Below are 12,059 nucleotides of genomic sequence, written 5' to 3'. Positions count from 1 at the left end.
CTTACTTAATTTTGAAATTATAAAAAAATTGTGGGTATATTTCTTGTTCATTTCAATTTTTGTATCAAAAACCTATGTCTGTTAAAAAAATACAAGAAAATACCACTTGTAGCCAATGCAGGTTAGAGTTAATTCCAAAGAGCCACAGTAAAAGCCTCATGTTCCAGCTCTGACTGAGTGTCTACAGCTGCAAAGTCCATTGCGAGAGAAGGAATATACCCTTCTGTCACTTGGAATATAACCTAGCACACTGAAAAGCCTAAAGTAACGGCCACATTAAAAAATTTAGTTTGGTCTAAAAGTAATTTTTTTAAGAAGGAATTTTCTTAACAAGGGACAAGTAAAATAAGCTGCATCCATTTTTTTCTGTTCTTATAATGAGGTAGTCAAGGTGGTCTGTTGCCATTTCTAGCTATTAAAAGCATTTTGTAGGCTTTTGTCTTGTTTCTTCTGCTTATTCTCATACTGGATTTGTAAGGTTATTCTTCTGGCATCCCATTTAGCAAATTATGTTAAGGTATCTTGATGTCTAATACAGAATCATCACTTTATTGCTGGAGCAGTAGGGAATGTAGGATTAATGGGAAAGCGACCATCTCCAAAACAGTCTTTTCAGTTTACTGTACTAGGACAGCAATGGGGAAGGAGCTACTTTCTATTTAGCATGTTTTTTCATTTTCCCGATTTGTAACCACACCTGTGTAAGACCCTTTCTAAACCTGCAGCAGCAACCTAACTGAGTGAGGACACATCCTCTAAGATTTTTCAGGTTTTAAAGAAATGAGTGTTGTCAGTGAAAGCTGAGTTAGTGACCAGATAGCCTAAAACACATAATTTTAAAATAAAGGAAGATTTTTGTTGTGCTCCATGGCCTAAAGGGAAGGTAAAGACAGTATGGAACCAGACTCTCCTCAGAGGTGCAATGTTAGCACAGGAGGTAAACAGCACAAGCTTCAACACTGGCAATTCCACTTAGGAACTCTAATTCCTTACATCTAAGAAGCAAAGCAAGAACAAAAGGTAAGTTATGCTGGAATATATATTCATGTATGAAAACTGCATCTGTAATATTTTTCTGAAAATGTAATTCAAAAATTGAAAAATCACAAAGAGATACATGCTGAGATGTGAAAACCCCCACTGGTGATCCACCCCACACCCTGTAAACATGCGTGCATTACAGACACCTGTGTCCATCATCACAAAAAAAAAAGTATACCCTGTATTGAACCTCACTGGAACCATACATGGAAAAAACCCATCGATTCTTAACTTTACCGACCCTCTGCTCCAGAAATACATATAGAGCAACTCGTTTTACTGTCAATCCTATTATTAGCTTTGAAATACTTATTACATTTACTGTCAGAAATTAATTAGTCACCAGTTTGTGGATTTGTGACATTTCTTTTAATCATTCAATCAATAATTAAAATGTAAAATGAATTAGTAAAATTAATTATCTTCATCATGTGATTGTTTAGATACACAGTTCCTTTGTATTTAAGCCAACACAGAAATCCACAAAAGCTGGAGGGTTGCTATTTAAAGGGACTTTGACAGGATACAGAAATGGGGCAACAGGGACATCAAAGGGTTCAAGAAAGATTAAGTCCTGCTTTTGGGTCAGAATAACCTAATGCACCAGTACAAGCTGGAAGACGACTGCCTGGAAAGTAGTTTTGCAGAAAAGGACCTGGTTCAACACAAGTCAGCAGGATATTCTCACTGCAAAGGCTAATCCCATACTGGACTATATGAGCAAGAACGTAGCCAGCAGGTCAAGATAGTGTTTTATTTTCCCTCTGCTCAGCACTTAAGGAGACTGCATCTAAAGTCCTGTGTCCAGTTTTGGTCTCCCCAGTACAAAGCACTGACATACAGGAGCAAGTCCAGTGGCCTGCCAGATAGTCAGGGGTTGCGACGCATGTCACACAAGGCAAGGCAAAAAGAACACAGGCATCTCATCGCCTACAGCTACCTAACAGGAGGGTGTAGAGAAGAGTTCTCAGAGGTGCACAGTAGAGAGATGAGAAATGAAAGGCACAAGTTCCAAAAAGAGTCCTTACATCAGACTTGACAGGAGGAAAACATGTTTTGTCTGGCTTTTGGGTTTGTTTTTTCTATGTTTTTTCTGGTTCAAACACTGGAACAGACTGCCCAAGGCAGCTCTGGAATCTTCAGCCTTGAAGATCCTAAGAAAACAGGCTGAAGAAGATCTGAGCAACTGGCCTACACAGACTTGCTTTGAGTAGGAGATTCATGCAGATGACCTGACCCCTTCCCACCTATTCAGTTCTCTGATACTGTAAAAGTTTATTCTGTGAAACGTTCAGGGTTCAGATGACTTCTAACATGAGAATTGTAAAATCAGATATTTCTAAGCTAAATTCACTGAAAAACTTTTGGTAGTCATTACAGTCAAACTTGGTTTTAACTGCATATTTATTTTTCTAAATGGGATACTGAATAAAGAATAGAAATATCTGTAAGCAGCTCGGTTAAGGAAAAAAATTTCATTCGTAACAGGTAAATTGTTATGCAGCTTTCTTCCACCCCCCTAATTTTTCATAGGGATGAGAAGCAAAAGATTCACCACCATAAAAAAGTATTCTTAACTTTCATTTAAAGATATGACAAAACAATGAATTGGAAAAATTTTCACAAAACATATAAAAAGGCAGTTCTTGTAAGATTTCCAGACCAGAGAGGCTAGGATGAGTATTTGAGCCAAACCTCTAAATGGTTTGAGGTTTGTCATATCGTCTTTAATACTAAAGACAGAAGGCACAAAAAAAAAACCAAAAAAAAAACATAGATCATTGTGATACCTTCAGAGAACAGCAGCGCTAAGATATGAAAGCACATTCACTTGTTCTTGATGACTGTTCCACAAGAAGGTACATACCAATAAGCAACCTGTGAAACAGCAAAAAGACTACAGTGCAAAGGGCTTCCTGCTGACTGGCATCCTTCAGATTCTGCTTCCTAGGCTTTGTAGTCTTACTGACTTGCTGTGTTCTCTCTCATCACTATTCCCCTTAGCTGCTGTCTCAGTTCCTTTGTTTCTGTGGGCTTTACAGCAGCCTCTACGAGTGTCTAGAATCATGGCTTCAGAAGCAGCTTGACAGGCATTGAAAGAACTAGAATTTATTTCACCATCATTTTGCTGCCAGGGAACATGCTGCAAAGAATGCAGCAATGCTGCACATGTATGTTACATGGGGCTTGGTTTGAAATGCTGAGTCCTCTGTGAATTGCACCCTCTATATTAAAATATCTCTCTCCCATCATTGTGCCATTACCAAATACCTCTGTAAATAAATGTACATTTTGCTCTCTTTATTTACAAAGTCTTTTTTTTACAGAATCTTGAGATGGCTTTTCAAAGAACTCATCTGGAAGCAAAAGAGTCTCAGGAAATATAACCTTTAAAATGCTGTAGAATAAGTTTTGTCAAAACTAATTTATAGCAATGTCCTTCAATTCCATAGGAAAACAAAGCAACTTATTAAATCTTGATGTAGCTCTTGACTTCAGTGGATTAACCTGACCCAAGTGAAATGGAACTTCAAGGTCTGCATTTAAGATTTAAGTAAAGCTACCCAAATAGACAAATACTTCTAACAATCTCTAGTATTTTTTTTTTCCTCTGCATTTACAAGTTGTGAAAATGGAAGACACAGAGGATACTCCAACATGAGGAGTACAACAGGATGAGATCACTGGGTAGCAGAAATTCCTGTTCTTGCATCACATTCAGGAATTTAAGAAAATAAGTTTAAGATGAAATTTTAGTTAAGTTCGATCTTAATTCTGTTTACATAACAAATTAGCACAAGATCAAATTCCTTCCATTCTTTTAAAATATTTATTCCACGATTCTGTTTTCACCCCTCCCCCACTTTTCCAAAGCCCCCACAGTCTGAAATACAAGATTATTTAACCAGAGAATTCATACTGGGTATATACAATTATATATCACTCTCTTTATCCTGCAGTGATGCATATCTGCCAGAATGACTAAGCCTTTGTCTCTCAAAGTTCTGGTATCTGCAGCGGCAGGGGAGTTAAAAATCAGCACAAGAGAGAAAGGTCTGATGGTGTGCCAATGTACAATGGAAGAGAATTCAATAACAAGCTGCAGAGACAGTGGGCTTTTATCAGACACATTCAAAAGTGGTGGTGGCTACACGTCAATGCTGGACCAGAGTGTGTTACTGCAGAGTGCGACTGAGTGTTTTCCCCACAGGCAATACACTATTATTGACTCCCCCCCATTAACATGTAGGGTGGATATACATTTATTGAAGGTTCTAATGGAAGGCTGAGGGACTCCTATCCTGAGGCCAGAGCAGAAAGACAGCCTATCACTTCATGTAATGGTAGCCCATGTGTGACAGACCTGACCTACATTTCCCCCCTTTCTTTCTCACAACAGCCTGTCACTGTTTTAAGAAGCTATTTTCTGAGAGGTATAAAAAGAAATGCATGCTAGAGCTGCCTAGTTAATGTGTTATATTGGAATATTATTTATAAACCAGCTTTAAAAAGACTAGTTTAGACTACAGATGAATTATGAAAGCGACCATAACACACACAACCAAAAAGAATGCGTCTTAATGATTCTGAAGTGCTTATAAACCCATACACATTGAATGCTAGATATAAATGGATTAATACCCATATCTAAGATACTGCAACAAAATGTAGTATAAGACTTAAAATTAAGAACGCCTAATGAAGCTGCCTTAATAAAATAAAAATGGCTAAGGTCTGTAATTAGTATATATTTCATATTCATTCAGATTATTAGGAACAACACCGCCTAATGTTTTGTTGGAAGTAATTCAATGTTTTCACTAGATAATGTATGTGTAGCAAAAGCTATAAATAATGGATCCACATTTGAAAGTAGGACAAGAGTGAAAGAACCATTTGGTTCAGCAATAAACAGCATTTTAAAATACCATCTAACTACCACTCCCAGACCCTGCTTATTTAAAGAGCTGCTGCCACTACAGCACTCCTTGGCAGGAACCTACCACGCTGCTGCAGGTCATACTCTTTTTTTGTCTCTTCGTTCCCTAGAATTTTCCACGCTTGATCAATTTCGATGAACCTCTGCACGCGCTCCTCCACTTCTCCTGCTGGCACATCCGCCTTCTGTTTGTCTGGATGATACTGCCAATCAAAAAAAAAAAAAAGATATAAAAAAAAAAGTGAGGGGAGTGGAAGTGAGGAGGGTGGAAGAGAAGCAATCAATAATGCATTTGATATTCAGTTAAAAGGACAGAGAAAAGGAGAAGGTCTGAGCTAAGGTGCCAAAGGAAGGGAGACAACGATGCTGGGCAGAAGAGAAAACTGCCAGTTTAATTAGACCACTGAAATAGCAACAAAACCACCAGTGGCACAAATGTCACTGTGCGCACTGACAGCATTTTCTGGATAATTTGCTGATGGAATCATTGGTCTTATGGACAATTTACCTACAGAGAACAACTACCACAAACAGAAACAGGTACATGCAGAGAACCATGACACAGGAACAAGAAGAGGTGCTGTAGGTGCTAGCAGCCCTGGTAACATCACACACAACTGATATAAACAATACCACCAATGTTTAGTTAAGGCTATTAAAGATAAACTAGATGCTGTATTACTTGTACCTAGCTTTTTACAAAGTTACTTACATGGTAAATAGAATATACACTATCAAATATAATTTATAATACACGTAATTCCACTTTTGAAAATAAGCCTCAACATCTTAAATTTCTTCCAGTTCAGTGAATTCATAGCCCTTCCAAATATTTAAACTCATGGATCACTGGCTACAAAATTGTGTCATTTTAGTTAAGAAATGGTTATTCAAGGACACTGCTGCAAGAAATCTCTCATTAGATAGGCAATAATAATTAAAATGGTAACAAGTTTTCTTTACTGTTTGTACTTTAGATTCTGAACAGAGCATTCTGACTTCTTTTTGGTTCAAATGTCTACTGAAAAGGAACCTTCAAAGCTCCACCTTCCTGTAGCTTTAATTAATCTCCAATAATACCTTTTTAAATATTTTAAATTACACAGTATAAGTGATAGACCAACAGGAAACAACATTTAAGATGAGAAAGTTGCAATACAATCAGACCTATCAGGTGTTAACTGTTATAAATCAATCTCTTTCTCTGGAGCTTTAACCTCTGCTCTTTATACCAACATCAGTTGGGGCACTGCAACATACAGCAGATTTTGAGACTCAGAAGTCTTGTTCTACAAGAGGTTGAGCTGATTTCTGACTAACTAAATCCCTTCGCTTTAGTTTATAATTAATTTTGGAAAGGAAAGAAACAATACTGATATCATGAGTGCTTTATAAAATTCAAAATTTTAAATTCAAAAATTTAAAAGGAACACTTCTATTGGAATCTATTTGCTCGCTGATGTATGTATCCATGATTTGCACTGATGGATATTACCCAGATAAATCCCCTGTATGACAACAAGAAAATATACAAGAGCAAAATATTAATCCTTGACCTCAAGTTTTTTCACAAGTACTTTTCCATATACAGACAAATGTACCTGAAACCTCAGGTATGAGGTCTGTACACAAATGTATATTTTTGTTTCCACCATATGAGTAAGCATGCTTGAAGTCATCTCTGCATTCAAGACTCAGGACTACCTTGAAACTTGCGGAAAATGTGGCTGAAGTACAGCTGTGATCCATAAAGCTTTATCTCTTAGACACCCCTTTTTATCTCCTCAGCTAGAGATGACAAAATTCTAAGGTGCAGACAAATAAACTTTTGGTCATTGCATTTAGTCACTGTATTCTAAATAGCTAATTAGAAAATGAGTGATTATACCTTTATTTGGTAGGCACTAAATTCAGTGTTCTGTCATGTTTTACTGTAGAAGCTAATAAAATGGATTATTTGTTTTCAAAACCATTTTTTTCCGAAACCTTAACTCTTGCAGTTGTATTTCAATTTTAATAGCATTTTTAACATCAGCGGTTGACTGTATTCCACATTTGTGAAAGCTCAATTAAAAAAAATAAAATAAAATCAATTCCTAGTAAGCATACAAGGCAAAATAGTCAGGTCACATTACTTACATGCTTTTATTTTTGCAACATTACTTATTTTAACAATTATGGTTGAGGTATGCATCCAGCAGTTACTCCTTAAAGTAATATTTTATATAAATAAAGGTACTTCATTATTTTTAAATATTTCAGATGCTATATTTAAAATATATATATCACCCCAATTATTATAGGACTAATCATAATACCTAAAAAGAGAGTTATATGACTGCTGTACGTTTCAATCCATTTGGATGATACTGTAAACATTCTCCTACAGGTTTACATCCAAAAGGATGTAAAGGTCTATTCAAGGATTCTGTGAGACTTAGGACCACTGAAACTAGGTTTGAATAGCACTGACATAGAATTGTTGCTCATATTGTTTTGTTTGACCTTCTCAGATTGGTTTCTTACAGATACATGAAAACATTAACTGACCAGCTGCCCAAACCAGCAAGAATATCAGCTTCTCTCCTGCCAAGAATGCTGAGAAAAGACACAAAATTGGTCACACTTTTCCTTTGCTACACCAAAATTTTGCCTGACTGAAAAGTAATTTTGTACTACACTGGAAGTAGTTAGTGAAAACCATTAAGCCACAAATGTCAGAAGTACTCTGAGAAAATAATAATCAATGCAGAAAAGTCTACTCTGTTCATTTAGTTATTCAGGTTTATCATTCAGCTTTCAACTTCTTAGATAGACCTGAAAAATAATATTTGTAGTATATGCAATTTTTATATTTGAAAGACTACAATTTCATTTAACTATAAACAACTACATTGTAGGTGATCTACAGATAAAATATTTCTCTATCTGTCTATTTAGATCTCCACACTTTCTGAAACAATTTGCTCCTTCCTCTGTTGGGCTTGTTCCACTATTACTGTCTGATGCTGTGCTGGTTTTGGCTGAGATAAGGTTGTGGGTTTTTTATAGTAGCTTGTATAGCGCTATGTTCTGGACTCGTGCTGAGAACAGTTTATAATACAGGGATGTGTTTGTTATTGCTGTGCAATGCTTACACAGAGTCAAGGCCTTTCCTGCTTCTCACACCACACAAACTGAGGTGCACAAATAGCTGGCAGGGGCACAGCCAGGACAGCTGACCCTGACTGACCAAAGGGGTATTCCATAGCATGTGATGTCACGCTCAGCAATAAAAGTTGGGGGAAGAAGGAAGCAGAAACTTTCAGAATGATGGTGTTTGTCTTCCCAAGTAACCGTTAAATGTGATGGAGCCTTGCTTTCCTGGAGATGACTGAACACCTTCCTGCTGACAGGAAGTAGCAAATGAATTCCTTGTTTTGCTTTGCTTGTGTGAGCAGCTTTTGCTTTATTTATTAAACTGTCTTTATCTCTGACTTCCTTTTTCTACTCTCCAGCTTCGCAATCAAAACCTAAAAATGCAAAAATCCACTCCTGATTCAACTGCCCATACCCCTCTCCAATCTGCAAGACAACAAATGAGGCATCCTCTTTTCTAGCTGTTTCAGACTCTGTTCAGCCCGCTCAGACAGCAACCACAGAGGACACCTGATCACAATTTACACCGATCTAGTAATAGCTGAGGTTTAGAGTACTGCAATGTCCTCTATCAATACTTCAGATTTTGATCAACCATACATTTCTGGTTTTGGTATCTTCTCTCATTCTTGGTTACCATATTCTTGCTTCTGATTCCCCTCTCTTTATTGATTCTCCTCTGTCTTCAGAGGAGCTGCCTGAACAGAGCCAGGGGTGTGGCTCAATTTGAGGGAGGTGGAGTATGGCGTATGTTTCTGATCGCCTCCTCTCTTCCCATTCAGCCTTATTTCCTGATTTTTGAACACAGTGATAATTTTTACTAATGTGTCACTATTAATAGGACTTCATAAAACCAATAAAGGATACTTACCCTAGTCTAACAGAGGGAAGATAAAAGGAAGGTTAGAGATGTATGCCAAATCTAGTTCTTTTTCATAGCTCTGCTAGAAGTGATTTGCTAGCTTCTTTCCATTACTAAACACTGGAATTTCTATCACTTTACAGCATATGATGCTTTGTAGTTACTGTCAGTGTTAAAATTAACCTGATTGACATTGGAAATGTATTAGTTTATCTGTTAACTATAAAAAAATACACACACACGTGATACTGCTTGCTCCCCTGATGTACCTCTTAAATGTCATATTGTCACAGTATTTCCTGTGGACTCTGGCTCTTGGTGTATAGGTTAATTTTTCATATTTATTTTTTAGGGTTTTTGCTTGGTTTAGTTTTTACAGTCACCAAGAAAAACTTGAAAAAGCACGACCCTAGAAGTACAAAGCTCAAGTGAAAAAAAACCCATACCGTTTGAGACTTGGTGAAATTTTTCATGATGCAGGGAGACAGAAGAGCAGGCTTATACAAACTTAACCCCATGCCCTGTTCAGTTACAGTATCATTATTTTACCCTTCTGAAACAACTGTATTGAACTGTCTTATTTTTATTATACATCAGACTGCACTACTCAGTAGTTTGAGTACCAGCAGGGAACAGCGTATCACCTGGCAAACACTGCCAAACAGATACAGGTTCAGTTCATAGTTATGTAAGTATCCAAAAACTTAGATTTTTTTTTTTTTTTCCATAGAACATTTTGTTTAGGTAAAGTAATTGTATTTCATTATTCTTATCTATTGCCTTTGCTGCCTACTACAGAACAAAGAACAAGAACGCACACAAACTTTTCCTGACTCAGGAAAAAGGTATTAATGTTGTTGTATTCAGCAAATAATTAAAAGGGTAGACTCTAAAAATTACTTGACTTCCATCATATATTTTATTTATACAATGGCATTTTTATTCATACAGTATAACACACACATGGATTTCACTCACAGGATTTGTGAAAGAATTTGGAAAACAGTACAGCACATTCAATTGCTACATTTTTTATTCCTGCTTACTTTACTCCATGAAGTTTGGTTTGGCCTCTTCTGCACTTTAAGAACTGCACCATTTGGTCCATAACCATTTGGTCAATAACCCTAATGGTATTACATCTCAATAACCATACTAACAGACCTTAACAACTCTCATACCGCAAGATGAGACACTATGATAGCTGGTTGAGCTTTGGTTGAGCACATCAAGCAACATCAACATGACACACAAAGGTCCCTATCCTCCTAACACTTGTACAAGTTGCTTAACTTTATGCAATAAATGTAATAGGGTTGATTGATTTTAATCAAATTCAAATTAGCAAGCAGAAAACCCCTAGTTAAATCAACTTAATGTACACTTATTGGTGCTCATGAATTTATTTTTCAAAAGAAATTGACAGGACCCAGTGAGAATCAACTTAATATGAGTTATTGGGAAGGGAGGGGTGAAGCATACAGGCATAGGTTTTACCCTAAATTTGTAATCTGTTGCTAAACTGTGGAATACATGACAACTAAAATGCCCAATATAATCAAACTTTTACTCATAACTACTTTTCTACATGACAAATTGAACAGGCTGATTATTTAGAAAAGTACTATTCCTTCTCATTTATTACTTAGTATATTAGCACTGTTATTTTGCCTTCCCCATAAGGGTTATTCATTTGCAAAACCAAAATGCAGCACATCCCCAAATCTATACAAAGCAAGAGACTCCATTTTCCATGAAAGCTAGTATTCCAAATTTTTAAGTCATGAAAAAGTGCTTCCATTTACTATGTATTTCACAGATAACTGTAAAGAGCTTTTCCCTCTAAAATGACACAGCTTTTAAGTATGCCTATTTAAAATGTAAACTTCCTAACTTTCCTGACTGAGAAAAATGAAGTAAATTTTTCCAGGGTTGAAATAAGTACTCCCCACTTTCTACAGCTTTATCTTTCCTACTTTCCAATATTTCATGCAAAGCTGTCATGCATTTGGAGAAATCTTCAACAGCAAATAAAAAGTGATATAAAAATGCATTCAAGTACTTGTGCTTTTGTAGGAACTACATCTAAAGAATGAGAGTCAATGATAGAATATTAACATCTAAAATTAACTTAGCATCTCTTCGCACCCTCCTCCCTTCCTCCACGTAAGGAATATAGCAGTAGCTATGATAGTTTTATAGCCTGACATCATTTGTTTCGTATAATGCAGCTAGAAATACGATTTCAAGCCAAGTATGAATTACCTTCTTTTATTGTCACAATAAAAATAACTGGAAGCCACTATTCATGACTGTGACAACTACAATACCTCCTGGAATTTGTAAAAAGATTTGTATTTACATTAAAACAAACAAACAAAAACTAACCTAAAAAACCAGTGGTGAAAGACACTCAATAATGGCCAGAGAAATGTTCAATCCAAACTTTACAAATAGAGCACTGTTCCGTATCTGGTGAGGCCACCATTTTTTATGAATGACAGAACTGAATTAAAATCACTAACAGGAAAGGTAAAAGTCACAAAACTTATGCAAAAGATCAGTTGGATTAACATTGCAAAAGCAAAAGTCACCATGTATAAGTATTGGATTATATGAGATAACAGCAGTATGCACCAATGACATCCATTTCTGCTGATAGGAGACTTAGATGAATGACAGCAAGTGGACATGAGCCGGACACTATCCTGTTTAGAAGAGAAAAAGAATGAGAGGGGGGCAAACATTGGAAGCAGCTGGATGAAGAAAGCAAGCCAAGACATTATTTTCAAACAACATGGCCAGATTCGTGGCTGGGAATCCAAAAGAAAGAGACTTTGCCTCCTTACAGGAACTGAACAGATTAATACCAAGCACTTTAAAAAAGTCACATTATCAGTACTTGTGAGGTTCAATCTACTTAATCTTGCATCAAAAGCTCAATGTTGAATAGGCAATATATTCAAAATACAGAATCAGAATTATCTCTTAGAGGCAATATACGACAGTATATGTGGTTAATAAGACTAAACTATTATTTTATTTATTTTTCAACATTATAATATAAAAGATGTTAAA

General features: G+C 36.3%; 1 protein-coding gene across 1 annotated transcript in view; it reads right to left on the bottom strand.

Moving 5' to 3' along the window:
* Window positions 1–12,059, bottom strand: part of DNAJC24 (DnaJ heat shock protein family (Hsp40) member C24) — a 38,688-nt gene that overhangs the window by 7,849 nt on the left and 18,780 nt on the right. Inside the window, exon 3 of the mRNA XM_069857495.1 lies at window positions 5,046–5,184. Within this exon, the coding sequence (XP_069713596.1) occupies window positions 5,046–5,184 (139 nt within the window). The remainder of the gene's footprint in view (window positions 1–5,045; window positions 5,185–12,059) is intronic.

The sequence above is a fragment of the Phaenicophaeus curvirostris genome, chromosome 5 (assembly GCF_032191515.1).
Source record: "Phaenicophaeus curvirostris isolate KB17595 chromosome 5, BPBGC_Pcur_1.0, whole genome shotgun sequence".
NCBI lineage: Eukaryota > Metazoa > Chordata > Aves > Cuculiformes > Cuculidae > Phaenicophaeus > Phaenicophaeus curvirostris.
Note: the sequence above shows the minus strand (reverse complement) of the source record. Positions and strands in the feature narration are given on the sequence as shown.